The sequence below is a fragment of the Aquarana catesbeiana genome, linkage group LG03, assembly GCF_042186555.1.
Source record: "Aquarana catesbeiana isolate 2022-GZ linkage group LG03, ASM4218655v1, whole genome shotgun sequence".
Lineage (NCBI taxonomy): Eukaryota > Metazoa > Chordata > Amphibia > Anura > Ranidae > Aquarana > Aquarana catesbeiana.
The window spans coordinates 283,814,061-283,841,560 of record NC_133326.1 but is presented as its reverse complement, the minus strand read 5'-3'; the positions used below and the strand labels follow the sequence as shown (position 1 = coordinate 283,841,560).

General features: G+C 42.3%; 1 protein-coding gene across 3 annotated transcripts in view; it reads right to left on the bottom strand.

The window, feature by feature from the left end:
- Positions 1 to 2,402: 2,402 nt before the first annotated feature.
- The window catches only part of LOC141132124 (early endosome antigen 1-like), a 186,968-nt gene continuing 161,870 nt past the window's right edge, over positions 2,403 to 27,500 (bottom strand). For all 3 annotated transcript variants that reach the window (XM_073620180.1, XM_073620181.1, XM_073620183.1), the window contains 6 exons: positions 26,907 to 27,038; positions 23,373 to 23,558; positions 22,916 to 23,154; positions 13,497 to 13,617; positions 12,840 to 12,938; positions 2,403 to 4,461 (listed from right to left, as the gene is read on the bottom strand). In XM_073620180.1, coding sequence (XP_073476281.1) covers positions 4,339 to 4,461; positions 12,840 to 12,938; positions 13,497 to 13,617; positions 22,916 to 23,154; positions 23,373 to 23,558; positions 26,907 to 27,038 — 900 coding nt within the window. In that variant the 3' untranslated portion in view covers positions 2,403 to 4,338. The remainder of the gene's footprint in view (positions 4,462 to 12,839; positions 12,939 to 13,496; positions 13,618 to 22,915; positions 23,155 to 23,372; positions 23,559 to 26,906; positions 27,039 to 27,500) is intronic.

The following is a 27,500-nucleotide window of genomic DNA, read 5'->3' as shown; positions in this document are numbered from 1 at the left end:
GGGGGGGGTTTGCTTACAGCAATCAACGCTTTCCTGTCCATCTCCCTCCAGTGGGGGGGTTGTTAGTTTTTTTGCTCTGCGCCCTGAACCTACCCTTTTTTTATGCCAATTAAAGCCTCAGGCAGGGTACACTAGTGGAGAGAAGACTGCTGTGGGCATTTCAAATAAATTAGACCTGTTTCACACGGGCTTCAGCTTGTATAAGAGCTGTGTGAACAGAAAGCATTTACAAAGCACTTGCAGAGCTTTCAGCAAGCTTTGTTAAAGCTTTTAAAAGTACCATTCAGCTCCAGTTTGTAAGTGCTGAATACAGATCCTAATGGGAGTGCTGATTGCCACTTTAAACAAGCTGCTAGCAAGCTTCAGCACTACTTGAAGCTTGCTGAAATCATGCTGAAGCCTGCTATCAGCTTGTTTAAAGTGACAGCCAACACTCCCTATTAGGATCTGTGTATAACGTTTCCAAACAGGAGCCAAAGGGCATTTTAAAGGCTTATGCCCTGTACGCACATTCCGACAACAAAATCCATGGTGTTTTTTTTCCCCGACGGATGTTGACTCAAACTTGTCTTGCATACACACGGTCACACAAATCTTTTCGGAAATTCCGAACGTCAAGAATGCGGTGACGTACAACACGTGCGACGAGCCGAGAAAAATGAAGTTCAATAGCCAGTGAGGCTCTTCTGCTTGATTCCGAGCATGCGTGGAATTTTGTGTGTCGGAATTGTGTACAGACGGAATTTACGAGAACGGATTTTGTTGTCGGAAAATTTGAGATCCAGATCTCAAATTCTGTGTGACAGAAATTCTGATGGAAAATGTCTGATGGAGCCTACACATGGTCGGAATTTCCGACAACAAGCTCCCATCGAACATTTTCCGTCGGAAAATCCAACCGTGTGTACGGGGCATAAGAGAGAATGCTGCTTGAAGCCTCCTGAAAGTGTTACATAAAAGCTTGCTGTTCACACTGCTCCTATACAATCTGAAGCCTGTGTGAAACAGGTCTAAGGATGTTGTGGCTGAACTTTATTAGTCAAGTATATTTTGTTTTGTTTGCTTCTAGGTGAGAATGCTTATCCCAATATTTCCTAGGGAGTTCACAGAAATGAAAGAGGTCTGACCTGTCTAAATTGGCCCTAGTATAAGTATGAATGTGAGTTAGGGACCTTGGATTGTAAACTTGAGGCTAGGGACTGATGTGAATGTACAATGTATATGTAAAGCGCTGCGTAAACTGACAGCGCTATACAAGTACCTGAAATAATAACAATAATATGTGCCAGTTCATTTTACTAGCTGTAGCCTCTCCCTTTAAAGAAATTGTAAATGAATAAAAAGCAGGAAAGAAAGTGTGTTTACTTCCATGCCTTACTCTGACCTCTGATGAGATATATTCATGATGCCTAATAAAGATAAAGTTAAGGCGATGCACAAGGCTTGGATGTATTTAACACGCTATGACTAACAGCTCTCAATGTCAGGAACAGCTTTCCAGCCTCATAAACTCTCGGCATTGCACACGGAGGCAGCAGAATATGATACAGGCAGTTCAATGGCCGTGGAAGTTTTCTGACAAAACACATTCTGAACATGTTCGCTTAGGGCATCTATAAAAAAAGAATAAATTCAGAAGCAGAGAATAGACCGTGCTTATTCAGATGTGAATCATGACAAAGAAGAACACCAAGCCAAATAGCTAAACACAAAGTTCAATTACATATATTTCAATTGTTGTTAGTGTCAATTTTTTTTTTATTTCTCTTCAGTCACCTTTTTTGATTCACACATCCCCACCAATCTATTAGGTGCACCTATGATGATACAAGTACTATGATCTGTCATTATTATTGCACAGCTTCCAATAAAATAAAATCTCGCCTGGAAAAAAAGACAGTTGGGAACTGATGATAAGGACATACTGCTAATTTGTAGTGTTGGCATTTTAATACAAAAACCTATATGGCCATATCATTATCCAAAGAGTTATTTTTTTTGTCTGGAGTTATGCTTTTCTTGGCATGTTTGACTATCTCCAAGGTAAACCTTAAGAATTAGCTTTTTCATTCCTAGTACTGGGTTTATGATATGAGCAAGTCCACTTTAACTAGGGCATTATCATCAGCAGCAAAGTGTAAAGCCCAATTGTAGTTATTAAAAAAAAAATGGATCTGTGTTCAAGCAGAGGTCCAACCACCCTCTGCTGAGTCAGATCTAGAGCCCCTCATTCAGCAGGAAGAATGAGCTTTGCCAACAGGCAACAACAGACCTTCTCTGCAGCATAAGCAGGGGGGGGGGTTTAGTTTGGGCTCGTGGAACAATTAGAGATTACTACAAACAATAACAGATATCTATGCAAAGCTTCCAGTCATATATAAAAATAAAAATAAATTCAGCTCTTTAATAATTCATCATGAATGTATTTTAATGTAAGCAGTATACCTGAATTTGACTTTGTACCAGCCACTTACAGTCTCTGTGCAACTGAGCTCAGACTGGGAGTATAAGGAGCCAGTCAGTTCTGCCGCAATGCTCATGTACTAACAAGTGTCACCCTGACAGAAGGAGAATGCAGAGTGTCTTGCACAGCTATGTAAATCTCAGAACTGGATGTATAGACATACAAAATTATTTGGCAGGTAAAACAGTTTCCATATATGCTCGTTATCTGTGTGTTTAGTTGTTTGCCTGGAGTTTAAGGCTTGTTTCACATATATGCGAACTGGATACGTTGTGAACTGCATCCGATTTGCATAGCATGCAAAATAACATTGATTTCCATTGAAGCTGTTCACATATATGTGGTGCATCTGCAGTGCAAAAAAAAAAAAAAAAAAAAAAAAAGTCCTGTGCATTTTCTGAGTACTGGCATCTGGTTCAGGTGCGAATTTCAGGCTCTTTGATTTTATGGAAACGCTTCTGAATCGCACGTGTTCAGAGTTTCAGCACAGATTGCTCTCCTAGTACAGGAGTTGACACCCTTTTGGCCAGCACTGAAATCCAGTCTTGAGCCTTGCAAATTCAGAACCACATCAAAAACGCACCTGAACTGCTGAAGAAATGCTTTTTTTTTCTCAGTGAAAACGGACAATAATAATTCGCAGCGGACATATGTGAACCCAGCCAAACTCTAATCAATACTGGATGCATCTGCCATTCAACTGGGCTTTAAGTGTGGTCAGAATTGTATTGCTTTAAATCTGAACATGGTGATGGTAGGCAATTATGGGTAAAAAGAAACATTTATCTTGCATCTATAAACTGGAAAACACGCCTGTGTCCTTAAGTATTACGCCTACAATTTAACACATCTGAGTTCAAAGTCCTTTGCAATCATCTTCCAGCGCTTATTAGATGACAAATGTTTAAAAAGATTAAAAAAAAAAAAAAGCACTCTAGAAAAAAATATTACACAATCTATAGTACACAATTATTTTGTTTCTGGGAATTTCGAATAATTGTTATTTTCATGGGAAATGAAATACTACTGTAAAATCCCACAAAAAATAGTTCTAAAGAGAGGACAGGTGCACTTTGGCGCCATTGCTTAATGTTCAAGTACTGAACTTTGCCCAGTTGTTAGTCACATAATACATATATATCTACTATGCTAACATGTGGCAAAATAACGGCATGAAGATAGAATATATAAAAATATTTGGCCAGTGGAGTTGGCTTTTAAAGACCAATCTCTGTAACTTCAATTCAAATGAGGAAAGAGTCATAACTGTAAAATATCACAGATGCAAGGAAGGTTTTCAATACTCAGGCAAGTACACAAATACTGATCTGCGTTAGTACAAATGATAAATAGAAAAGTGATAAGTGACTTTGGAGGGGTTTGGGAGCATTCATTTGTCCTCAATGTGTAAGCATGCACAACTAGAAACACTGATGTACAACACTGCTTACTTAGGGGTATGGTCATTAAAAAAATAGATCCTTCCATAGTTTTACAGCTTTGCCATTAGGCAACAAAAACCTAACTTCAGACTTATGTGATTCCTGGTTTACTGTCAATTTATGTATAAAAAATACATAGTTACTTCTCTGTCAGCCTACTATTTACAGGCAGCCAAACATAACGGAGATGGCAGCTAACAGAAAAGGGATGTGCGGGGAAAAAGAAGAAGGATGCCCTCAAGCTTGGCTTTCATGAAAAATACAATAATTTTACTTTGTATCAATAAAACATTTCAAAAGGATTTTGTGTTGTCAAATTGTACAATCTTCATCCAAAGGAGTAAGTACTTTGAGTGCTTTATGAAGTGCAATAACAAAAAAAACAAAAAAATACTAAATGTAATTTGGAGGGATCTGAGTAGGGAGCAGCTACTATCCTTGCAAGTCATTAAAACATGTATTACAAACACGGACTGGCTTCTTGGAGGAAGGCGTTAAGGCATTCTTTGCGGAACATTCTGCACAGAAGATATTTCCACAGTGTCTACAGTGGTGCTGAAAACAAAACAAAGGCAGTTTATTTTATAGCACTTGTGGTATACCAATGCACTGGCTACACATTTATTTACAGAATCTCACAAAAGTGAGTATACCCCTCACATTTTTAAAATATTTTATTATATTTTTTCATTTGACAACAATGTAAAGTAGTACAAGTGTACAGCTTGTATAACAGTATAAATTTGCGGTCCCCCATTAAAATAACTCAACACACAGCCATTAATGTCTAAACCTATAACAACAAAAGTGAGTACTCTCCTAAGTGAAAATGTCCAAAATGGGTCCAATTAGCCATTTTCCCTCCCCGGTGTCATGTGACTCTGTGTTACAAGGTCTCAGGTGTGAATGGGGAGCAGGTGTGTTAAATTTGGTGTTATCGCTCTCACTCGCTCATACTGGTCATTGAAAGTTCAACATGGCACCTCATGGCAAAGAACTCTCTGAGGATCTGGAAAAAAGAATTGTTACTCTACATAAAGATGGCCTAGGCTATAAGTAGATTGCCAAGATCCTGAAACTGAGCTGCAGCATGGTGACCAAGACCATACAGCGCTTTAACAGGACAGGTTCCACTCAGAAGAGGCCTTGCCATGGTAGACCAAGTTGAGTGCACGTGCTCAGCTTCATATCCAGAGGTTGTCTTTGGGAAATAGACGTGAGAGTGCTGCCAGCATTGCTGCAGAGGTTGAAGGGATGGGGGGGGTCAGCCTGTCAGTGCTCAGACCATACGCTGCACACTGTATCAAATTGGTCTGCATGGCTGTCGTCCCAGAAGGGAGCCTCTTCTAAAGATGATGCACCCAAACAGTTTACTGAAGACAAACAGACTAAGGACATGGATTACTGGAAACATGTCCTGTGGTCTGATGAGACCAAGATAAACTTATTTGGTTCAGATGGTGTCAAGCATGTGTGGTGGCAACCAGGTAAGGAGTACAAAGACAAGTTTGTCTTGACTACAGTCAAGCATGGTGGTGGGAGTGTCATGGTCTGGGGCTGCATGAGTGCTGCCGGCACTGGGGGGCTACAGTTCATTGAGGGAACCATGAATGCCAACATGTACTGTGACATACTGAAGCAGAGCATGATTCCCTCCCTTTAGAGACTGGGCCACAGGGCAGTATTCCGACATGATAACGACCCCAAACATACCTCCAAGATGACCAATGCCTTGCTAAGGAAACTGAGGGTAAAAGGTGATGGACTGGCCAAGCATGTTTTCAGACTTAAATCCTATTGAGCATCTGTGGGGCATCCTCAAACGGAAGGTGGAGGAGCGCAAGGTCTCTAACATCCATCAGCTCCGTGATGTCGTCATGGAGGAGTAGAAGAGGACTCCAGTGGCAACCTGTGAAACTCTGGTGAACTCCATGCCCAAGAGGGTTAAGGCAGCGCTGGAAAATGGTGGCCACACAAAATATTGACACTTTGGGCCCAATTTGGACATTTTCACTTAGGAGTGTACTCACTTTTGTTGCCAGCGGTTTAGACATTAATGGCTGTGTGTGGAGTTATTTTTAGGGAACAGCAAATGTAGACTGTTATACAAGCTGTACACTCACTACTTTACATTGTAGCAGAGTATCATTTCTTCAGTGTTGTAACATGAAAAGAAATAATAAAATATTTACAAAAATGTGAGGGATGTACTCGCCTTTGTGAGATACTGTACTTATAAGAATGTATATAGACAAAGTTTACAAATAGATTAATTCTCAGCAGTCCCTATCCCCTAGAAGAGCTCACACATTAGTCACTCTATCACTCATATGTACACAGTAGATGCAATTTGGGTGAAAGTCAATAAACCTGCCAGTATTTATCTGGAGGAAACCCACCAAACATGGCCAGAGCATATATGCAAGTTGAAAGGTATGATTCAACCCCAGAAACTAAATATTTACCTATATATTTAGCAGCACTAAAATGCAAGGCCAATTATTTGTGGAAACCTGACCATCACACCTATATGAGCTTGTTGGACATTGTAGTCCAAAACCAGGTGCGTAAAATCAAGCAAACGGCCTTGCAATCTCTATTGGCAAACATTAGTATATTTAGATTTTTACCTATGAAATTCTTTCTTGGAGTACATGACAAGATACAAAAGGTATCATATTCATGACTACTTAAGTTATATGCAGCCACTTTCAGGTGAATAAACACTGGCCAAAAATGGGCAAGCCCAGGCATAAACAGCCACCCAGCTTAGCCAAGCCTTCGTTTTGTATCAGTGAGGAACAGAGAGGAGGGAGAAGAATTTCTGTCCTGTGATGCACTCCAAAAAAAAAAAAAAAAAAAGGATATTACCGGCAAACCAAAAAAATTCCAATTTCTTAAATCGTACATTACAGGACACAAACGACTTATATTCAAGGCCAACATGCACAAAACTCAAAAACAGAACAGGGGGAACCCCACTACAAAGCTGCCCGCAGACCTTCCTCCCAAAACTGGCATCCGCAGAAGCATAAATATCTACTTGGTACAACTTGGCAAACATGTGAAGAGAAGAGCAGCTAACAATGTGAACATAAGCTTGATGCTTAATAGTCCAGAAAACACTGACGCTCATGGTGGAATGGGCCTTGTCTCAGAAAGGAGGAACCTTGCTTCTGATACCATAGGCCTGCAAAATGGGCTAATGAACCTCCCTAGAAATAGTGAATCAAGAAGCAGACTGACCCTTACAAGGGCCCTCAAGTAGCACAAACAGGGAATCAGACTGTTAAAACAAAGTTGTAGACTTCAGATAAACTTGCACAGTTTAAACAACATCCAAAGAGTAAAGCACTTTTTCCTTGGGATGCTTAGGATTAAGACAAAAAGATGGCCACATGTTCTGATTCAGGTGGAACAAAGAAACCAAGGCCTCCTAGTGAAGAACCAAAAACTGTTCCTTGCAAGAAAGCACAGCCAACATCAAAGACCTGCAAGCTGTGGTATAAGCCATCAAAAAGACCAACTTACACTTTAGGAGCAATAAGGGAATTTCTTAAGGATGGTCAAAGAGATAAGGCAATACAGGTGGTACTTAAAGCCAGAAATATCTTCACACCAAGCTGAAGAAAAGCCAAAGTGTGGCCCACCACATACTGTCAGGGATGACACTTATGAGCCTCACACCAGGTGAATTAAGCTTTCCATGTACAAGCTTTCCATGTACAACTTCCGGAAGGTCAAATTCCTAGGGGCATTAAAGAAACAGAGACCCCCTATCCCTCAGAACTCAGGCTTCAACTGCCATGCTATCAAAGCAAGTGACCGTAGCAGGATGGAAGATTGGACCCTGCAACAGCAAATATAGCTGATCTAGAAGAGCCCACAGCTTGTCTGTCAAAAGACTTACAATGTCTGCATATCATGTTCTTCTTGGCCAAGCCAATGCAAGCAGAATCACCATAATGCCCTCCACCTTTATCCTGCACAATAGGCAAAGAAGAAGCTGTACTTGAGGGAAGGCATAGATTAAGGAAAACTGATCCCAAGGAATCACGAATCCATCTACCACAAACGCCTGAGGATCCCTGGTTCGGGAAATAAACTGGTCTAGTTTTCTGTTGAATCTGGACTCCAAGAGATCCACATCTGGCAAAACATCTGGCAAACCCCAGCACAAAGTAATCTCTGTGGAAATCTCTGTGAACACCTCTGGGTGAAGGATACATTCTCCCAGATTCAGCTGCTAATGGCTGAGAAATTTGCCTGTCAATTTGTATGGTAGAGAGGACTGGAATGTGAAGTTCTGCCCAAGACACCATCAGGCTCCTTTCTTCCAGAACAGTGCGACTTCCTGTCCCCTTCTTGATGGAGGTTTATCACAGCTGCGGCATCGTCTGACTGCACCTTGACAAAGAGACCCCGAAGGTAAACAGACCAGTGTATTAGAGTGAGATGTATTAGCCTAAATACCAGCCAGGATATTGATTGGTAACTGAATTTAAAAAATGTGTACATGGAGCGTGTACTGCTGACTTCAAGCTCCTGGCATATGTCCAAAGTGCATCAAAAATAGTCCATAGAGGGAAAATGGGAGAGGTGCTACAAAAGGTTCAGTGAACTCTCGCAGCTCCTCAGTAAAGATCTGGGAAGGATCTCCAAAGGCAATATAAGAAACAGAAGAGAGGGTGCTGGAGTTAGTAAAATTGTATTGAAATCATATTTATTGACAATAGCACATTTACAGTACATGTAAAATACTGGATGAACAGCATGCAGAAACCAGCATAGCATACCAAGGGGTACAGCAGCCAAGGCAGTCAAGCAGGACCTGCAGTAAAGTGGCAGTGTAAAGCATCAGGCACAGTTCACAAAATTGACAGGCAAAGAAGTGGTATTCACAGCTGCACGGGAAGAGAGGAAGCTGTCAAAATTGAATGATGATGTCGGGGTGGGCAGGTCTGAAGGCAGCTGTTAGGTCTGACCAATGAAGTCAGTAAAGGGCAGGCAGCTTTGCTTTTATGGGGCTCCACTCCCTTTGTTATGACCTCACTGGTCGGACAGACCAAAAGGCAAACCCCCAAACTGATAGTGTCAATTTACCACTGTGAATCGCAGAAACTGCTGGTGAGGCAACCACACGACCGGACTTTCCGGCAGAAAAGGTCCGACGGAATCATTCCGTCGGACATTCTGATCATGTGTGGGCTTCATATGACTTTTTCTTTCTAAAATTATGATGGACCTAGAAATAGAACATGTTTCAAATCTTTCCAACAGACTCAATACCTTTTATCGGGAAAACCGTTCGTCTGTATGCTAGTCCGACGGACCAAAAACAACGCAAGGGCAGCTATTGGCTACTGGCTATTGAACTTCCTCTTTCTAGTCCCATCGTACGTCATCGCATTCTAAACGAATGGGCTTTGGTGTGATCGTGTGTAGGCAAGTCCGTTTCAGAGGAACTCCGTCGGAACTCCATCGGAAAGACAGTCACAGTCTACTCTCACGGAAAGTCCGGTCGGATGTACGCGGCATTAGGATCCAGAAAAGGCCAGACTACGATATTTGGCTTGGGAACCATGAACAGGTTGGATTAGAAGCAGCGAGACCTCTCCTCAGCACAGCAGAGGTGTGATGACCCTTTGGGACAGCAGTTTTTGTATGGCCGCAAACAAAACTGCTCTTTTTGTGGATCCAAAAATACCATGGAGTCCATAAAGCATGGAGGGGTAAAAGCAGAAAAACTCCAGCTTGTTGCCTCTGGACACCATGCTGCAGTCGTCTATGACTTCCTGAGTCCAGGCAGCCAATAAACGTTCCATCACCCATGCGAGGGGGGTGCACCCAATCACCGTGCAAAGGATATGCCTCTGGAACTTGAGGATTGGGGATCCACTTCTTCTTGCCAGGGACAGGGAGCCCGAGGCTAGTCCTTACTAAAGAAACTCTTCTTGGATTTCTGACCGGTTACCTTCAGCTTCTCTTTTAGGGGTAGGAGTGTTTTTACCCACAGTCACCCTCCAAATGAAGGCATCCAAGTATGGTCCAAACAAGCATTTGCCCTCAAAGGGAAGCCTCATGATTTGCTTCAACACTTATGCCATAGGATCCCACTCATGTGGACAGATATGGTGCCCACCTTTTAAAGCTGCCATATTGAATCTTTCAAGGCATCTGCCAAGAAATTCACGGCTCTAACAAAATGCTCCAGAAGCAGTCATAATGCAGGATCCTCAGGCTCTGATTTTCTAAATTGGAGAAATAGGGCTTAGCAAACTCCAACTGCAGTCACTGCAGGCTGCAGAGCCACTTTTACCAGAGAGAAGGATGCAATAAGAGGGCATCTAGCCTCTTATCCAAGGGGTCTTTAAAGACCAGGCCCTCCACCAGTAATGTCAGGGTCTTATTCAAGTAGGAAATGACCAGGTCAACAGCCAAAATGCTTTGACATGAAAACACCTTCTCTGGGTTAGGATGAAGCCCTCCTCTATCCTATCAAGGGCGTCAGAACAGGCCAGAAAAATTGGGAACTAGGCCTGTGCAAGAAAATCTTTAAAGTGGAACTTCAGTCATTTTTTAATTTTTCCATCTATTAAATCCTCTGCACTCCTTGTTTTAACTTTGGATAGTAAAACATTTTTTTTCTGGTAGTTAATACCTTACACAGCCCACTTCCTGTTTCTTGTCTGTAAAAAAGCCTAGGCTTATGACATCATGCACAGTGCTCTCTCTCACTCCCGTTTGCCAGGAATGGAGTGGGGATGAGTCAAAAGAGGGCCAATGAGAGCTGCAGCGGTGGAGGCGTGCCTCTGTGTAAATCCAGGAAGTAAACAGGCCGTAGCTTCAGCTGCTCACAGTTAAAATTATTGCAGCCAGACTCAGTGGAGGGAGATTTCTGCAGCATATTTGGCAAGTACAGAATCACAGTATATATAAAATAATATGCAAAGTGGTTGGAGGGAAGCTTCAGAATGGCAAAGATGTTTTTTATTACATATTATGTGAGCAGACTGCAGTTTCTCTTTAAAGAGAAAAATCTGTAGGAACATCCATTACCTAAAGACACTGGCTACAAACCGAGGCTTAGCTGAGCTGAAAGGGGTTATACCTGGGCAGGGATTCCTGCTTTTTTTTTTGGTCAGTGTCCATTCACCTGAAGGTGGTAGGAAATCACAAATAGTCACGAATATAAAGTCATCTGTGTCCTGTGATGTACAATTAGAAAGAATCTTGTAAAAAGAATTAGAAGAATCTTGTGGCAAGCCTTTTGAGAAGAATTTAGGTTTTTATAGTTGCAAGTGCAGCTCTATATTGATGCATATGATTTTGGAAAGGGATGTCCAACAAGCCTATATAGGTGTGATGGTCAGGTGTCCACAAAAGTTTGGCAATATAGGGTATAAAAGCAATTATAGTGTAAAGTGCTGAACTAAGAAACTAAGTAACGACAACCTATTACTCACTCAAGCAAGAGCTGAGATAAAATGTGCAAGCCAGACCCTAGACTTTCCAACATCAACAAATGTTTGATTGAGGTGGGCTGATGATCTACTGGTGATTTATGAAAAGCTTCAAATTAACTGATGGGTCGTGAAGAAAAGCAGAAAGAGGAAGTGGGAAACTCAATCAGAATGTTTAAACTAGTTTCTGTGTACAAGTTTCTAAAAAACGTAATATAAGGGAATTTCATAAGGGAGTCATCCATTCAGTCATTTTTTTTTGCTAATAAAAAACAGATTCAGTTTACATCAGTTGGTACATCCATCTTCAGTTCAGATCAGTTTGTATTTCAGTTCACATGAGTCAACATCCGTTTTTGCATCCTTTTTTTTTTTTTTTAGTTGTTGCAGAAGCCAATCATAGGTGACAAAACTATAAACAAGAAATGTTTCTTGTCTATAAATGGACATAAAAGGTAACAGGTGTAAACGGATGGCATCCAATTACATCCATTCAGATCTGTCTAAATAGAAAAGGATGCTCCCTGTTCTATTTAAAATAAAAGAGGACCTGAACGGTCAGGGTTGTATTCAGATATAAATGGATGATTATCCGTTTAGATCCGCCCACCCAAAGACATACATTGTGGCTCAGTCTTGATCCATCTGAAAAAAGTGTGTGAAAGAGTCTTTAAGAAAAATGCCAACATTCTGATCTTTCTAAACAGAAACTTAAATGCACATTCAGAGATGGTTCATCATTCCTCCTTAACAAGCCAAAAGTCACCAGTTTATACAGATTGTTTGGGGACTGAAAAGAGACATCTATGGACAGTAGATATCAATCACATGACACAGTTAGCCCTGAAATATAGATGAATTACTTATGGGTAAGGAGTGTCCATGGCAGAATTTAGGACACCACCAAAGTCTAATTCAATGTGTCTCAGAAACTGAAAGGTATCGATGCCAAAAAAAACTTTTAAATGAAAAGCTCTAGAACTGTTCTTTCTTTTCAATTTAGTGTGGCTGTATTAATTATTTGTATAATGCATAGAACAGTAATAGTTAATGCCCCATTTTGCATTAGATGTCACTGACTGATCATAAAAAAAACAGGAGGTTTGTGTGTCATCTTTGACAAGCAGGTGAGGCATTGTTGATAAGAAAAAGAAAAACAACAAAAAAGAAAAACAAGAATAGTCGCTTGCCAGAAGTTTACAGGTAATTTTGCCTTTTTCTTCAAATAAGAACTGCTCCATGCTTCACAGTTATACTACACTACTAAGCAGCTTACAAATATTAGATGGTGTCAGGTTGTGCCTGGAAGTAGCCAAGGAGAAGGAGGAGATTCCTAATCAAAACAGTAGAGATCATCCAGATCAGTTTATGCTGGATGTCTGCTGTAGTTCGCTAGAGCCTACATACATGTACGCACCACCCATTTGGAGTGTTTTTGTACCATAAGTGTAAGGAAATATTATCACTTACCCTTCTTATTGTTACAGAGAAATTTTTGCCACACTCCATGCAGTTTTGTACTTCATGGTCCTCTGTCCACTTCCTGTTAAGGGCCTGACTGTGTTTTATCTGTGATGTGAAAAAGAAACTGTTTGAAACCTCTTGGGAGATGTCATTAGGAAAATAGAAAAGCAGTGCATTTTACCTGATACAGTTAAAGCGCAGAATGCTCACCTTTGTTCCAGTGAAGTGACTGTTAAATCCTGCTCTGGCTGCCGTCATCTCCCTGGGTTTCCTCTGGGTGTTGGTTTAACAGGCCTTTTGATTTGCTGATGGAAGATGATGTGACTCCCGCACACGTGCACGGGAGTCATTCATCTTGGCACATTGGCCCTGCACCGAGAATGTATGCTGACCTGGCATACACAGCTCTGTGTACATTTAATAAAAGACTGAGAATAGGCAGTCTTCTATAAAATGCCTCTTCTACAATAAAAAGATGTCCACCTGCAATTATTTTTTAATTTTTTTTACTGAAGGTTTAATTCAATACAAATCAATATGTAGAAACAGACCTATTCTTAATAGTCTTAACACAGAATTCGGAAACCAGGAAAATCACTTTTAAAAATCTCTTTACCTAACTTGACTTATTGTAAGACAGTGTCCAAGCAGTCAAAGTCTTACCTGTAGTGACTGATTTTCTCTACCAAGCTCCTCCATGGCGTAAGTGGTTTCATCTACCTTCTTCCGTAGTTCAACAATTTTGGCTTGCAGCTTTTCAATTTCTCCCTCACTTTTCAGATACCTAACAAAAGATGAAATAAGTTAAGAATTCATGTTTGAATCTTAGGTACTGTATTTATCGGCGTATAACACGCACCCCCATTTTAAGAGGGAAGTTTAAGGAAAACATGTTTTCACTGCCCCCTTTACAGTACACAGTCCCCCTCCCCCTGCACAGTACACAGCCCACCATCCAGTATACAGCCCCTTCCCCAGTATACAGCCCCCTATCCAGTATACAGCCCCCCCTGCACAGTACACAGCCCCCCATCCAGTATACAGCCCCCCCCCTGCACAGTACACACTCCCGCCATCCAGTACACAGCCCCCCTTCACTCCCAGAATACTCTAGTTAAGAAAACAATCACTGTGAGCCCCTTCCACACTGCTCCTACTGTGTCACTCATATTGTAAAACAAAGCTTCCATATACCTCATTAGCTCATTTTTCTTCACTGACCTGGTCACGTGACTGCTTGCCTCTGACGTTAAATAGATGGTCATGCGACCACTCTCCTCCTCCAATCTAAAGCTACACCCGGAGAAGGAGGCATGGGAGGAGGAGGCGTGGGAAGAGGAGAGCAGCCAGAAAAAACTGGGCTATTGAGATATTTAGAAGCTTCGTTTTACAATGACATTAACACAGGAGGAGCGGTGTATGAGAAAGGGCTGGCAAGTGATTTTTTTCTCAACTTTAGACTATGCAGGCAATGCTGTCCCAGGGCCAGGAGAGACGCGGTGGCCAGCCTGACAACCCCCAATGGGTGGCTCCCGGGGCGGACCGCCTGATCCCCGCTCCCTATTGGTAAAACATTTTATCAGCGTATAACACGCAGGCACTGTTTGCCCTCTATTTTCAGGGGAAAAAAGTGCATGTTATACGCCAATAAATACGGTAATTTCAAAGAAGCTACTGATTATTTTTACTATATGTATACCAGAGCAATACATTTCTTTACATTTCTTTTAAATTCTGTTAAATGCAGTGAGCCCATAACTTCTTGTAGTGAACTGATGACACAGTACCTCTGCTGTTCAGTTCCCTCTTGGGAACCTCAGAACACCTGAGAATTTTGTCGTCCTGGTCTAGCTGACTGGTAAGTTGCAATAAAGACTTCTGTTCTTGGGTATACTTTAAGATGCGTCAATAGAGTACACAGAAATATATATTTGTTTAGATTAAATAAGAGCCCAGGTGGAGAAGCCAACAGTGACTATTGTGATGAAAAATTTAGAAGTACCTGGTACTATTGGGCAGACTTCGTAAATTCTCAGTAGTATAAAAATCTACTTATACCGTGTGACCCCAGGTCACTATTCGTGGACTAATATTGGGCTGGTGACTGTTCCCTCTCCCCCTGCCTCTTCCTAGTTGCCTCGGTTTGTCCCTTCCTCCTCTAATCTTTCTATTCTTTGATTTTGGCTGTGAGCTCTGCTCCTTTTCTCTCTTTCTCCATTGCTTTCACTTGCAATCAAGGATTTTTTTTTTTTTTTTGCATAGACTTTAAAAACTGATTGGATTATCTATTGCAAGTGTTTAAAACTCAAAGAATTCTCTTTGAATAGTTTACTAAGTCTCAGATAATGCTTATTTATTCAGTGTCATGTCTGCTTATATCATTATTGCATCTTATCTGGTCCTCTCTCATAAATAAATTAAAATTATGCCTTTTTTTGCAATGTGACCTTGATACCACCAAATATAAAATTAAAAATAAAACGGAACCCAGATCCACATTAACTCTCCAACATGGACTCCCACTTAGTGCCCTACTATTTGGTAGATAACATACGAAAAATTGTCTACTTCAAAATCCTCTTTGGTTACACCAAGGAGCCCATAGATTTTACTTATTGTACATCTTTATGAGTCACATCCTTTTATTATGGAAGAGCCCATCATCCTCCAGAGATGCAAGGTCCATGCCCATCCCCACCTTCTTCTCCAGTTCTTCTGTACCAGACACATTCTTTCTTTGGCCATGGGAGCCAGTGATGATTTAAAGTAGAACTACAAGCAAAACTTTTTTTCGTTTTGGATAAAGTAGAGAAGTGTTATAACCCGTCAGATTTTTTTTTTTTCTTTTCCACCGTGTCTTATTGCAGAGATTTTCCTTCACATCCTGTCCCATAGCCAAACAGGAAGTGAGAGGAAATCCCCGCAAATTAAGTAGTTACTTGAGGACCGCCCAGGTCACCAGAACTAGTGCCCCATTGGAAGATTTCCCCTCTATAATTTTTCTGGGGACATCCCAAAATTGAGATTTTCTTTTTCTTTTACTTTCAATAATGGTAAACAGGACAAATAGGGTGAATGTCCACAGCAGGGGCATAGACAGCAATAAAAACTGACACCATTCTAATCTCTCTCTGCTCTATCCAAAACTACCCCCAAACTTGAGGACTTATACTGCTGCCTGCAGCACACTGCGCCCGAAGGCAATAACCTCATGCCTCCTTACATCCACCTGATAAAATATGGTGAATGTATGTACTACTGAAGACCAAGTTGCGGCCTTACAGATGGAGGCCTGGTGACGCACTGCCCAAGAAGCACTAACCAACCTGGTAGAGTGCGCTTTGACTTGAAAAGGGGTAATCTTATTCCTTAAATCATAAGTCTGAATTATAACTTGCCGAATCCACTTAGTGACAGTGGAATTCGATGCTGCCTGTCCTTTCTTAGGACCCTCTGGCAGAATAAATAAGACATCAGTCTTCTGAATCTGAGCAGTCGTCTTTAAATAGACTTTGACCGCTCTCACCACATCAAGACAATCTAATGACTTTTCTTCCCTGGAACATGGTTTTGGAAAAACGATGGCAGGACAATATCTTGGTTCAGGTGTAAACCTGAGACCACTTTTGGCAAAAAATCTAGACGAGGGTGTAACACCACTCTGTCCTCATGAATAATCAAAAATTGCTCTTTACAAGAAGGAGCAGCCAATTCCGAAACCCTCCTTGCTGAGCATATAGCAACCAAGAACACCAGCTTCCTTGTCAGAAGGACTAAGGGAATATGCTGTATTGGTTCAAATGGCTGTTTTTGTAACAATGACAAAACTAAGTTCAAGTTCCAAGGGTTCAAAGGTGATCTAACTGGCGGATTAATCCGCATCACCCCTTGCATAAAACCCCGGACTAAAGAATGTGTAGCAAGCGGTCTTTGAAATAAGACCGATAAAGCTGAGACCTGGCCTTTAATAGTACTCAAGGCCAACTTCATCTCTACCCCTAATTGTAGAAAGGCAAGAATTCTGCCTATGATATACCTCCGAGGGTGCCAACCCTTGGATTCACACCAGGAAACATAAGCCCTCCAGACTCTATAATATTAAGTTCTGGAAGCCGGCTTCCTCGCATTAAAGTAGAGATAACTGACTCGGAAAGCCCACGTTTCTTCAGAATGTGGGTTTCAATAGCCAAGCCGTTAAATTTAGCGCTCGTAAGGTAGGATAGAATATCGGCCCCTGTGAGAGTAGGTCTGGCCGTAGTGGAAGGGACCATGGATCCTCCACTGCCATCTTTACGATTTCTGCATACCATGACCTTCTGGGCCATGCTGGTGCTACCAGAATTACCGGCTTTCTTTCCAGCTTGATCCTGCAAAGAAGTCGAGGCAGTAATTGAATAGGGGGAAATGCATAGATCAGTGAGAACTGATCCCACGGGGTCACCAACACATCTGTTCCGCATGCGAATGGATCCCTTGTCCTGGACACAAAGTTGACTAACTGCATGTTGAATCTTGATGCTAGAAGATCTACGTCCAGAGTCCCCATCTTTGGCAAACAGCCTGAAAAATATCAGGGTGAAGAGACCATTCCCCTGAGAATAACTGCTAGCGACTCAAGTAGTCCGCCTGCCAATTCTCTATTCCTGGAATGAAGACTGCCGATAGGCACGGAATATTCCTTTCTGCCCAAGTTAGAATATGGTTCACCTCTGTCTGCGCTGCAAGACTCTTGGTGCCCCTTTGGTGATTGATATATGCCACCGCTGTGGCATTGTCGGATTGGATACTGACAGGACAATCCCATAACCTGGAAGTGCAGGCCTTCAGAATGAGACGCACTGCCCGAATCTCTAGGATATTGATGGGCAAGGCTCTTTTGGATCTTGACCACTGTCCCTGGACAGTTGTCTTCTCTAGTACTGCTTCCCAGCCTGAAAGGCTGGCGTCTGTCGTTACCACTTTGCAGATAACTGGTCTGAAGGATTTTCCTTTCAGCAGATTCTGGGTTAGTAACCACCAATTGAGGCTTTGGGACACCCTTGGGGACAGCCACATTGGTAAGTCTAAAGCTTGGATCATTTTGTTCCAAGCAGACAGGATACTGTTTTGCAACAGTCTTGAATGAAGCCACCATCTCTCCTAACAACCTCATGCTAAGGCGAATGGAGGGATCTCCTTTTGACCTGACCGAACATCCGCACCCACTCTCTTATGGAGTTGAATTTTGTCTGAGGCAAGAACACATTTTTCTGGGCTGTATCTATGATAAGACCCAAATACTCTAGCTTTTTAATGGTTTTAAACCCAGATTTTTCAGGCAGTTGGTTGTAATGCGTACACTTTTCTCCAAACGAGCCACCGTTTGGTCTATTAGCAATAGATCGTCTAGGTACGCCAAAACTGTTATGCCCTGTGCCCTTAATCTGGCTAGAGGTTGCGCCAGTACTTTTGTGAACACCAGGGGTGCTGTGGCTAGCCCGAAGGGCAAGGCTACAAAACGGAAAGTGCTGCTGTTCTACTTCGAACCGCAGAAACCTTTGGTGAGCGGGAGATATAGGGACATGCAGAATTGCATCCCTGATGTTGATAAGATGCCAGAAGTTCTCCTCCTTGTAGGATAGAAACTACTAACCTGATCTACTCCATGCGAAAGGAGCGGATCTTCAGGAACCGATTTAAATTCTTTAGATCTAGAATGGGTCTGACATCTCCATTTGGTTTTGGTACCGTAAAGAGGTTTGAATAAAACCCCAAACCTTGCTCTTCTGTGGGGATCTGTATGATCACCCCCTGAGCTAGTAATCGGTCTAATGCCTGAAACAGAGATTGTCTTTTCTCTGGGTCTTTGGGAACGTTTGATCTCAGAAAACAAGACGGTGGAAACTACCGAAATTCTAGTTTGTATCCTAGAGGCACCGTGGAGATGACCCATCTGTCCTGAATTTCCTCTTGCCAGACTTCTGAGTATTGCAGAAGCATTCCCCCCAATCTGGTGAGGAAGGGCGCCTCTTCATAATGAGACTTTAGTATTCTGCTTTGCAGATTTCCGGCCCCAAGTCTTTTTCTGTGCCTGGGCCTGACCCTGAGGCTTTCCTCTAGAGTCTTGACGGTGGAGGCCGTCGCCACTGCCTAGAGGCGCATGCCCCTGGCACAGGGGAAAGGGTCTGTTTAAATGAAGGACGTTTATACTTTCTTTTGACTGGTAAAAGAGTACCCTTCCCACTAAAAATCGTTTGGATGTATTTGTCCAAATCCTCCCCAAATAGTCAATCCCCATGAAAAGGGAAACTAGTCAGAAGTCTTTTGCAAGGTGCTTCGGCTGACCAATTTTTTAACCACAGGGTCCTACGCATGTGTACTAGCACAAGCGCAAGGCGGGACCCCTGGTGAATAGAATCTTTCATGGCGTCTATGGCAAAACATAGCGCCTTTGGTAGTTTGGCCAAATCGCGGGCCTGTTGTGCAGGGACCTCTTTAAGGGCCTGTCTAAACTGGTCCCTTACGGACTGACAGATGCCTATTGCAGCGACTGCAGGCTGAGTAACCCCACCTGCCAAGGAAAAAGAGGATTTTAAGAGAAATTCCAATCTTTTATCAGTTGGATTTAAGCATTTGAGCATTGTCCACTGGACAAGTTAGATTATTATTCACACTGGAAATCGCAGCATCAACTGCTGGTACCTTCCATCTTTTGGTGAATTTCTCCTCCATAGGATACAGTGCTGTGAATCTCTTTGGAGGGAGAAAATGCTTATCTGGGTGATCCCATTCAGTATAAATAAGCTTTTCTAATAATGCATGTACAGAAAACGCATGCAAAGGCTGTGAAGGTTTTAAGGAGCCTAAAGAAGAAACAGAACTATCAGCTGACTCTGCTAGAGGTAGCTTGAAAGAGCCACGAAGCATCTCTGTAATCCTGCGTACACACAGGCGGACTTTTCGACCGGACTGGTCCGACAAACTTTCCAGCGGACTTTTGATGGACTTTCTAACGAACAGACTTGCCTACACACGATCACACCAAAGTCTGACGGATTCGTACGTGATGACGTACACCGGACTAAAATAAGGAAGTTGATAGCCAGTAGCCAATAACTGCCCTAGCGGGCAGGAAAAGTCCGCTGAAGGTCCGGTGAAGCCCACACACGATCGGATTGTCCGCCGGATTTGGTCCGTCAGCGTCCGGCAGACCAGTCCAGTCGAAAAGTCCGACCGTGTGTACGCCCCATAAGAGATTGTATGAGCAATTTCTTGGATTGCGAGGCTGAAAAAGGTTCATCCACCGTTGTTTTCCTCTGCAGAGGAGTAAACGGTTTGCCCTTCTTACTGATCTCCTGAGCGTAACCCCTCATCCTCTACCCACTGTTCTCTTGGAAAGGGGTCTGAGGTGGGGGAGGGGGATCTAACACGCTTCCTATCCTTTTGGATAGAAGATGCAATTAAAGTTGCTAATCTTCCTTCTAAGCCCTGCAGGGTGGAGGAAAACGCATTTTCAGTCACGTATACAGGGGCTGAAATGTAAGAAGCAGTTGCACCACCAATTGGTCCCAATGACTCACCCTGGCTTGCCATATATGGTATCTCAGGTGAGGATGACAGTGTGGAGACACGACTCGAGTTCATAGTGCCTGGGGGTGGAATTTTTGGTACCTTTGGGGTGTCTTTAGTGGGAGCCATAGTGCTGAGCACAAAAAACAGAGACACTAAGTAAATGCACAACTCGCTGAGCAAAATAGTTTAGCAAAAGACAATGCTAATAAAGTTTAGCCTTAGTTGTTATCAATGTTATTTCCTGTAGTGGAAATGCCTGCATCCCTTACGAGCCCCCAGTGATCTTGTGTCCTGTGTGTTCGCCGCAGCTGTAAGATGTGAGCGTCTGTCTCTGTCCCCAGCGCCTGCGGCCTATACTTACGTCCTGCACACGGCGCTGCGCCTTAGCCACGCCCCCTCCATCAATCAACGTCCCCCTCTGGTTTTAATTAGCCCTAGTCCGCGCACGGATAGCTGACACGCTCCTTGAGCGAGAGGGGAGGCAAGGGAGGGCTGGACGGCGGGAGGTTTAAAAAACCTTCTATGGGGAAATATAGATAGACTCTAGATGAAAAAAAGCGCTGCCTGAAATGTTCAGGATGAGGATACCCCCTGGCTTTTGAGACCACACACGTGCTGTTTAGCTGGGACTTCTGAGCTGACTAAGAAGCAACATACTAAGGTATGTATTTACTCCCTCTAGTGGAGACTTTAGGCATGAAAACATTTTTACTTTATGTAAGAAAAAAGCATAGGTGAACTTTTTAAAGTTCCTAGGCTTCTTCCCTTACCTTTTCCTCGCTGCAGGATACTGCTGTAACAGACAGATCCAAACTTCACCCATCACGGCGGGCTGCATTAGCAAACCTTCAAGGACCAAGTCCCTAATATAGGGGGGGGTCCACTGCCTTGGACCTGTATAGCACCTCTCAGGAAAACTTTAGGTAATGTAGCATGACCAAAAAAGTCCTGGGTCCTGGGGTCCAGCCCTACAAAGAGAGGCATTACAGGCAAAACCTTGTTCTTCTTAAGCGAGGCCCGGGTACCACCACCTTGGCCTTAGTGGCACTTTGGATGGATCCGGTCTATGGAGGCTGTTTAAATCCAGCATGGGATCCCTCCAGCTTGGAGCTCTTCAGAGCACATCTTCACTTGTGAACAACACCTTAGACACTGGCGAAAAAACTGAGGTACTCCTGGAAGGAGGAGGGGTTATATAGGGAGTGAACTTTCTGGATTGGGTATGCCAGTGTCTATCACCTGAAGGTGCCTATATACTCATTAAGTTAATAACTATGGCTCTGTGTCCCATGATGTATGATAAAGAAAAAAAGACTTTAGTTATACTTTAACTCCTACGCATGAGCCCTGGAGTTACACTTTCTCACCACTTGGTTCCTACTCTCAGCATCTTACAGATGCAGAAAGTGTACACTACACTGTGAATACTGCACATCATATTTAGTGTAGCCTTGGTTGCCCAGAATGCCTAAATGACACTCCTTAGGGTGGGAGAGCAACTGGTGAACCCAAACTATCGCAGTATCACTGAAACAGAGGAAATCAGAAAAGGGACAACTGTCAGTAGCAGGATTTGTCTTCACTTTGTCAAGATTTCTTCTCATTTTCTGCTGTGCTTCTAGTACAGGAAGTAGGCAGGTAAAGAAGCAGAAAAGTAAAAAAAAAAATAAAAAATAAAAAAAAAACGCTTCTAACTCTTCCCCATTCCATCCAAAGCTAGAATAAATGTGTGCCTAGCATTCCACTTTAACTTCACCAATATTTTACTGGAATATAAACCCCACATCATCAAGATAATTCAACTAAGATTGGAGCAAAAGAACTGTAGCTGCTGCCCACTGCAATCAATAAGGTTTTACCTTTTAAATCAGCCTCTCTAAACCTTTGTATCCCAGAAACCTTAAAATATTTTTCTGGTGTTGGGGAGCACTTATTAAAACCAGTTCAGGTCAACGGGCAAAATTCCATTTACATTCACAGCCAGTAGGATAAATGTCTGTCTTTGCAGTGGTGGTCAGGATGCCACCCTTACAGACAGCTAAAAAGATAATTGGTGTCATGCAGCTGCCTCTGCTAAGTGGTGTTGGCCCTGGAATTATGCAGGCACCATCAATTAGGAGGTCAATCAGCCAAAACTCAAGGAACACCTAGCAACCTCTGGAGGAAGCTTTAGGCTTCCACGGAACCAGGTAGAGAATGGCTGTTCTAAAAAAACAAGCAATCAGATTGCCATGAGCTTAATTTATGGTTTGGTTTTGTCAAAGCATTTTTGGAACTTACAAAATCTATGTAGAGATACCTCTAGGAATATAAGAAGGAAGTCACTCACTGTAGCGAAACATTGGATGACAGATGCAGGACATATTACATGAGGGTAATGTAAATGGTTGTTTGAGTAATACGCGCACAGAACACTGCAGTCCTTGAATGAATGCATCTTCCATTCTCCCCCTCTAATATAAAGGTTAACAAAACTTTATCTTCAGATAATGTGTGGTGAAAGTTACCCAGAAAAATGGCATAGAACCCACCTTTCTAGAAGCGCACGTCTCTCATCCTGGTTATTTTGGACCGTTGCCTCTAGCACTGCAATCTCTCCTCGAAGGTCATCAGTCTGCTTTTCCAACTCACTGACTCTACGCTGACTACTCTGCCATTCTTTCTTCAAAGTAGCGAGATTCTCATTTAAAGCAGTGATCTGCATATTGAGCTTTGACTCATTCTCTTCATGTTTCTTCCTCTGCTCCTCTTTTTCCTTTGTTTCTGTAGTCTAATTTGTTGCATAGAAAAAGAGCAAAATGAGAAGAACACAAGTTATTTGGAAGGAGCAACTGCATTGATTTCTTCTAAAACATGGTAAATGTATTCACAGCTAAGCACCACTGGAGGCATATTTTATGAAGTAATGTTTTAACCTAGCGAATTTAGTAGACAACCAGATTACATATAATACTTATTTCAGATGTGCTAGGGACATTGGTGACTTACCAGTTTATTCTGCAGCTCTATATGCTGCTTTTTCCATTCGTCTTCCTTCCTTTTCATTTCATCTTTTAAGGTCTGCTGTAGTTTCTTCTCCTGCTGAAGAGCTGTAGTAGAGCCCTCAAGCTTACCCTGCAGCTCAAGCTTCTGCTGAATCAGTAGCTGTTTGGCTTCCTCTAAACTGCTTGTTTGCTGCAAGAAGAGCACATACTTTGAATAGAGTTTAATCCAAAGAAAGATAGTTGCTTGTGCTTCCATTATTTACCCATTGTCATCCTACATAGTAATCCCTGGGGCCGATGGAATTGATAGTTTTCAGAAAATTGTTACTCAAGTTTACAGTTCTAAAAATGCAAAAAAACATCATTTTTTCTTTAAAGCTTTACTCATTTTATCCACCAGCAATAAAGAATAACCTCTGAATTGTTTATAAATGACCTTGGGCTTTCCACTTACACCTTAACAAACTTAATTTACATACATAGGACTTACGCTGCATACCCTTTCCCTCCTACCCTTGCTCCCCCCCCCTCCCACACACACACACATAACCGGCAATTGTTTGGTGAATGTAAAATGTATATATATATATATATATATATATATATATATATATATATATATATATATACACACACACACACACACACACATACATACACACATATATACATACAGATACAGTATCTCACAAAAGTGAGTACACCACTCAAATTTTTGTATATTTTATTATATATTTTTATGTGACAGCACTGAAGAAATGACACTTTGCTACAATGTAAAGTAGTATGTGTACAGCTTGTATAAGTGTAAATTTGCTGTCCTCTCAAAATAACTCAACACACAGCCACTAACCGCTGGCAACAAAAGTGAGTACACCCCTAAGTGAAAATGTCCAAATTGGGCCCAATTAGCCATTTTCCCTCCCAGTGTCATGTGACTCATTAGAGTTACAAGGTCTCAGGTGTGAATGGGGAGCAGGAGTGTTAAATTTGGTGTTATCGCTCTCACTCTCTCATACTGGTCACTGGCAGTTCAACATGGCACCTCATGGCAAAGAACTCTCTGAGGATCTGAAAAAAAGAATTGCTGCTCTACAAAAAGATGGCCTAGGCTATAAGAAGATTGCCAAGACCCTGAAACTGAGCTGCAGCATGGTTGCCAAGACCATACAGCGGTTTAACAGGACAGGTTCCACTCAGAACAGGCCCCGCCATGGTCGACCAAATAAGTGGAGTGCACGCGCTGAGCGGCATATCCAGAGGTTGTTTTTGGGAAATAGACGTATGAGTGCTGCCAGCATTGCTGCAGAGGTTGAAGGGGGGGAGGGGGGGTCAGCTTTTCAGTGCTCAGACCATACGCCACACACTGCATCAAATCGGTCTGCATGGCTGTCATCCCAGAAGGAAGCCTCTTCTGAAGACTATGTACAAGAAAGCCAGCAAACAGTTTGTTGAAGACAAGCAGACTAAGGACATGGATTACTGGAACCATTTCCTGTGGTCTGATGAGACCAAGATAAACTTATTTGGTTCAGATGGTGTCAAGCGTGTGTGGTGGCAACCAGGTGAGGAGTACAAATACAATTGTGTCTTGCCTACAGTCAAACATGGTAGTGGGAGTGTCATGGTCTGGGGCTGCATAAGTGCTGCAGGCACTGGGGAGCTACAGTTCATTGAGGGAACTATGAATGTCAACATGTACTGTGACATACTGAAGCAGAGCATGATCCCCTCCCTTCGGAGACTGGGCCGCAGGGCAGTATTCCAGCATGATAACAACCCCAAACACACCTCCAAGACGACCACTGCCTTGCTAAAGAAGCTGAGGGTAAAGGTGATGGACTGGCCAAGCATGTCTCCAAACCTAAACCTTATTGAACATCTATGGGGCATCCTCAAATGGAAGGTGGAGGAGCGCAAGGTCCCTACCATCCACCAGCTCGGTGATGTCATCATGGAGGAGTAGAAGAGGACTCCAGTGGCAACCTCTGAAGCTCTGGTGAACTCCATGCCCAAGAGGGTTAATTAAGGTAGTGCTGGAAAATAATGGTGTCCACACAAAATATTGACACTTTGGGCCCAATCTGGACATTTTCACTCACTTTTGTTGCCAGCGGTTTGGACAATAACGGCTGTGTGTTGAGTTATTTTAAGGGGACAGCACATTTACAATGTTATACAAGCTGTACACTCACTACTTTACATTGTAGCAAAGTGTCATTTGTTCAGTGTTGTCCCATTAAAAGATATCATCATCTTCTATTCTTACCTTTCCAGTGGCGTGCGTCTTTGCTGGAATGCCACTGCCTTGATTCTCTCTAGCTGTTTCAGGCATACACTTCTTCATATGTTGAATATCTGCTTCACCAACTTCACTTTGGTTCCTCTAACAGGGCGTACATTTTATAGCGACATCCAAGCCAATGAGAGGAAATGCAGCATGCAATTGTGGGTATTGACGGTATTTGCACACTCAGGAGTGCTGAATACCTGTAGCAGCCAGGGATTAGCAAGGTGGTAGTTTTTGAAGACAAGAGTTGCCAAAAAGGTAAACATGGTTGCTATTCTTTTACAGGCTGGACTTCACTTAGAAGACACCCCTGTTGTCACAGGGTGACTTTAAATATCACGATAACAAACAGAAAATGTTTCACTAGGCAAATCCAACCACTCGCAGAAACATAAATATCTTTAACCATTCGTTTACACAGCTATGACAATGATAACACTTAAAGTAGTATTAAACTCTCAGCATTTTTTATTTTACCACACACTGAGCACAATAAACATTCCCCAGTAAACTATTTGGGTCCATGTACACGGCTTAAAAAATGCCGCTTCTACAGGAGTTTTCTGGTTTGCCTGTAGAAGCGTCCCAGTGCTATCCTATGTGTACATGCACATTAGAATGTTTAGAGACATATTTTAAGCTCAGTGTTCAGAGGAAGAATTAAAAAAAAAAAAAAAAAACCCTTCTGGTTTATGTGTTTGAAAGGAGTTGTATGGCAGAAAAAAATGCTAAATGCTCCTAAACGCCTGTACAAAAATTCTCTATATGAGCATTTATTTTCTGCCAAAAGGACTGGCATATTTTTTTAAGCCCAGTGTGCATGGACCTAGCTGTGGACAATGCAGACTCAAGCCAGTCTTATTTTGGAGAAGGGAGGCGGGACGAGGAGGGAGGAATGGGGGAGTGCCCTGCAATCCCAGACTATGGAGCTGTGTGTTTCTACTGATGCAAACAGTGTAGGAAGATACAACTCTAGTCCCTGTATTCAAGGGTGGCTCTACAAGATGATGCAAGAGAAAGAAGCCACCCTGAAACAAGAAACCTGGGGAAGTGGTCATGGCACCAGCCTAAGTTGGAAAAGACTGAAAGAAGCTACATATTCCGTGATTAAATCAGCTGCTGAAGGTGCTTCAAAAACTGAAGGTTCAATATCACTTTATTACACATAGTAGTTATGACAGACTGTATACTCTGAAATATTCCATACACATTTTCTTTTATATTTAAAGTACAATTTAGGAAAAATACCTTTTGGAATCCTTCTTTAACATTCTTGAGTTCCTCACGTTTTTTGGTAAGTTCACCTTCTAACTTTTCCTTTGTGGAATTCAGATTAGTGGCACTGGCTCTTTCTTCACTCAACTCTTTGTCAACGAGAGCCTAAAAAAAGCATTGACAGTGACCAAATAAATCCTAATATTACAAGTACAAAGTCTCTCCAAAGATGGGGTGTTGAGCAAGTTTCCTTTTATCACTGTAGAACCCAACAATGACCAACCTCCTGCCCACTTTTGGCATTCCCACAACATAAAACAAAACCTCCCTCATAAGACATTCCTAGGAAACAGGCTTTGAAACTTCAACAACAAAACACCTCAATAACAGTAGAAACCATTATGTGATTTTGTTTTGTTTTGGACAAAGCAGGGAAGGAAGTCATTATCTGGAATCTTGGCAAGCAATGGCAAATCTCATAAGTGGGGCAAAGACTGACACAAAACATTTTTTTCCCAGTAAAATTAGAAAGGCTAAAACTTCTGTCAGTTTTTCAGATTTGTTTACATTCACACCTAAGGGTCACATTTTCAAGTGTTTTTTGGAGCAGAACTGATAGTTTTTGTA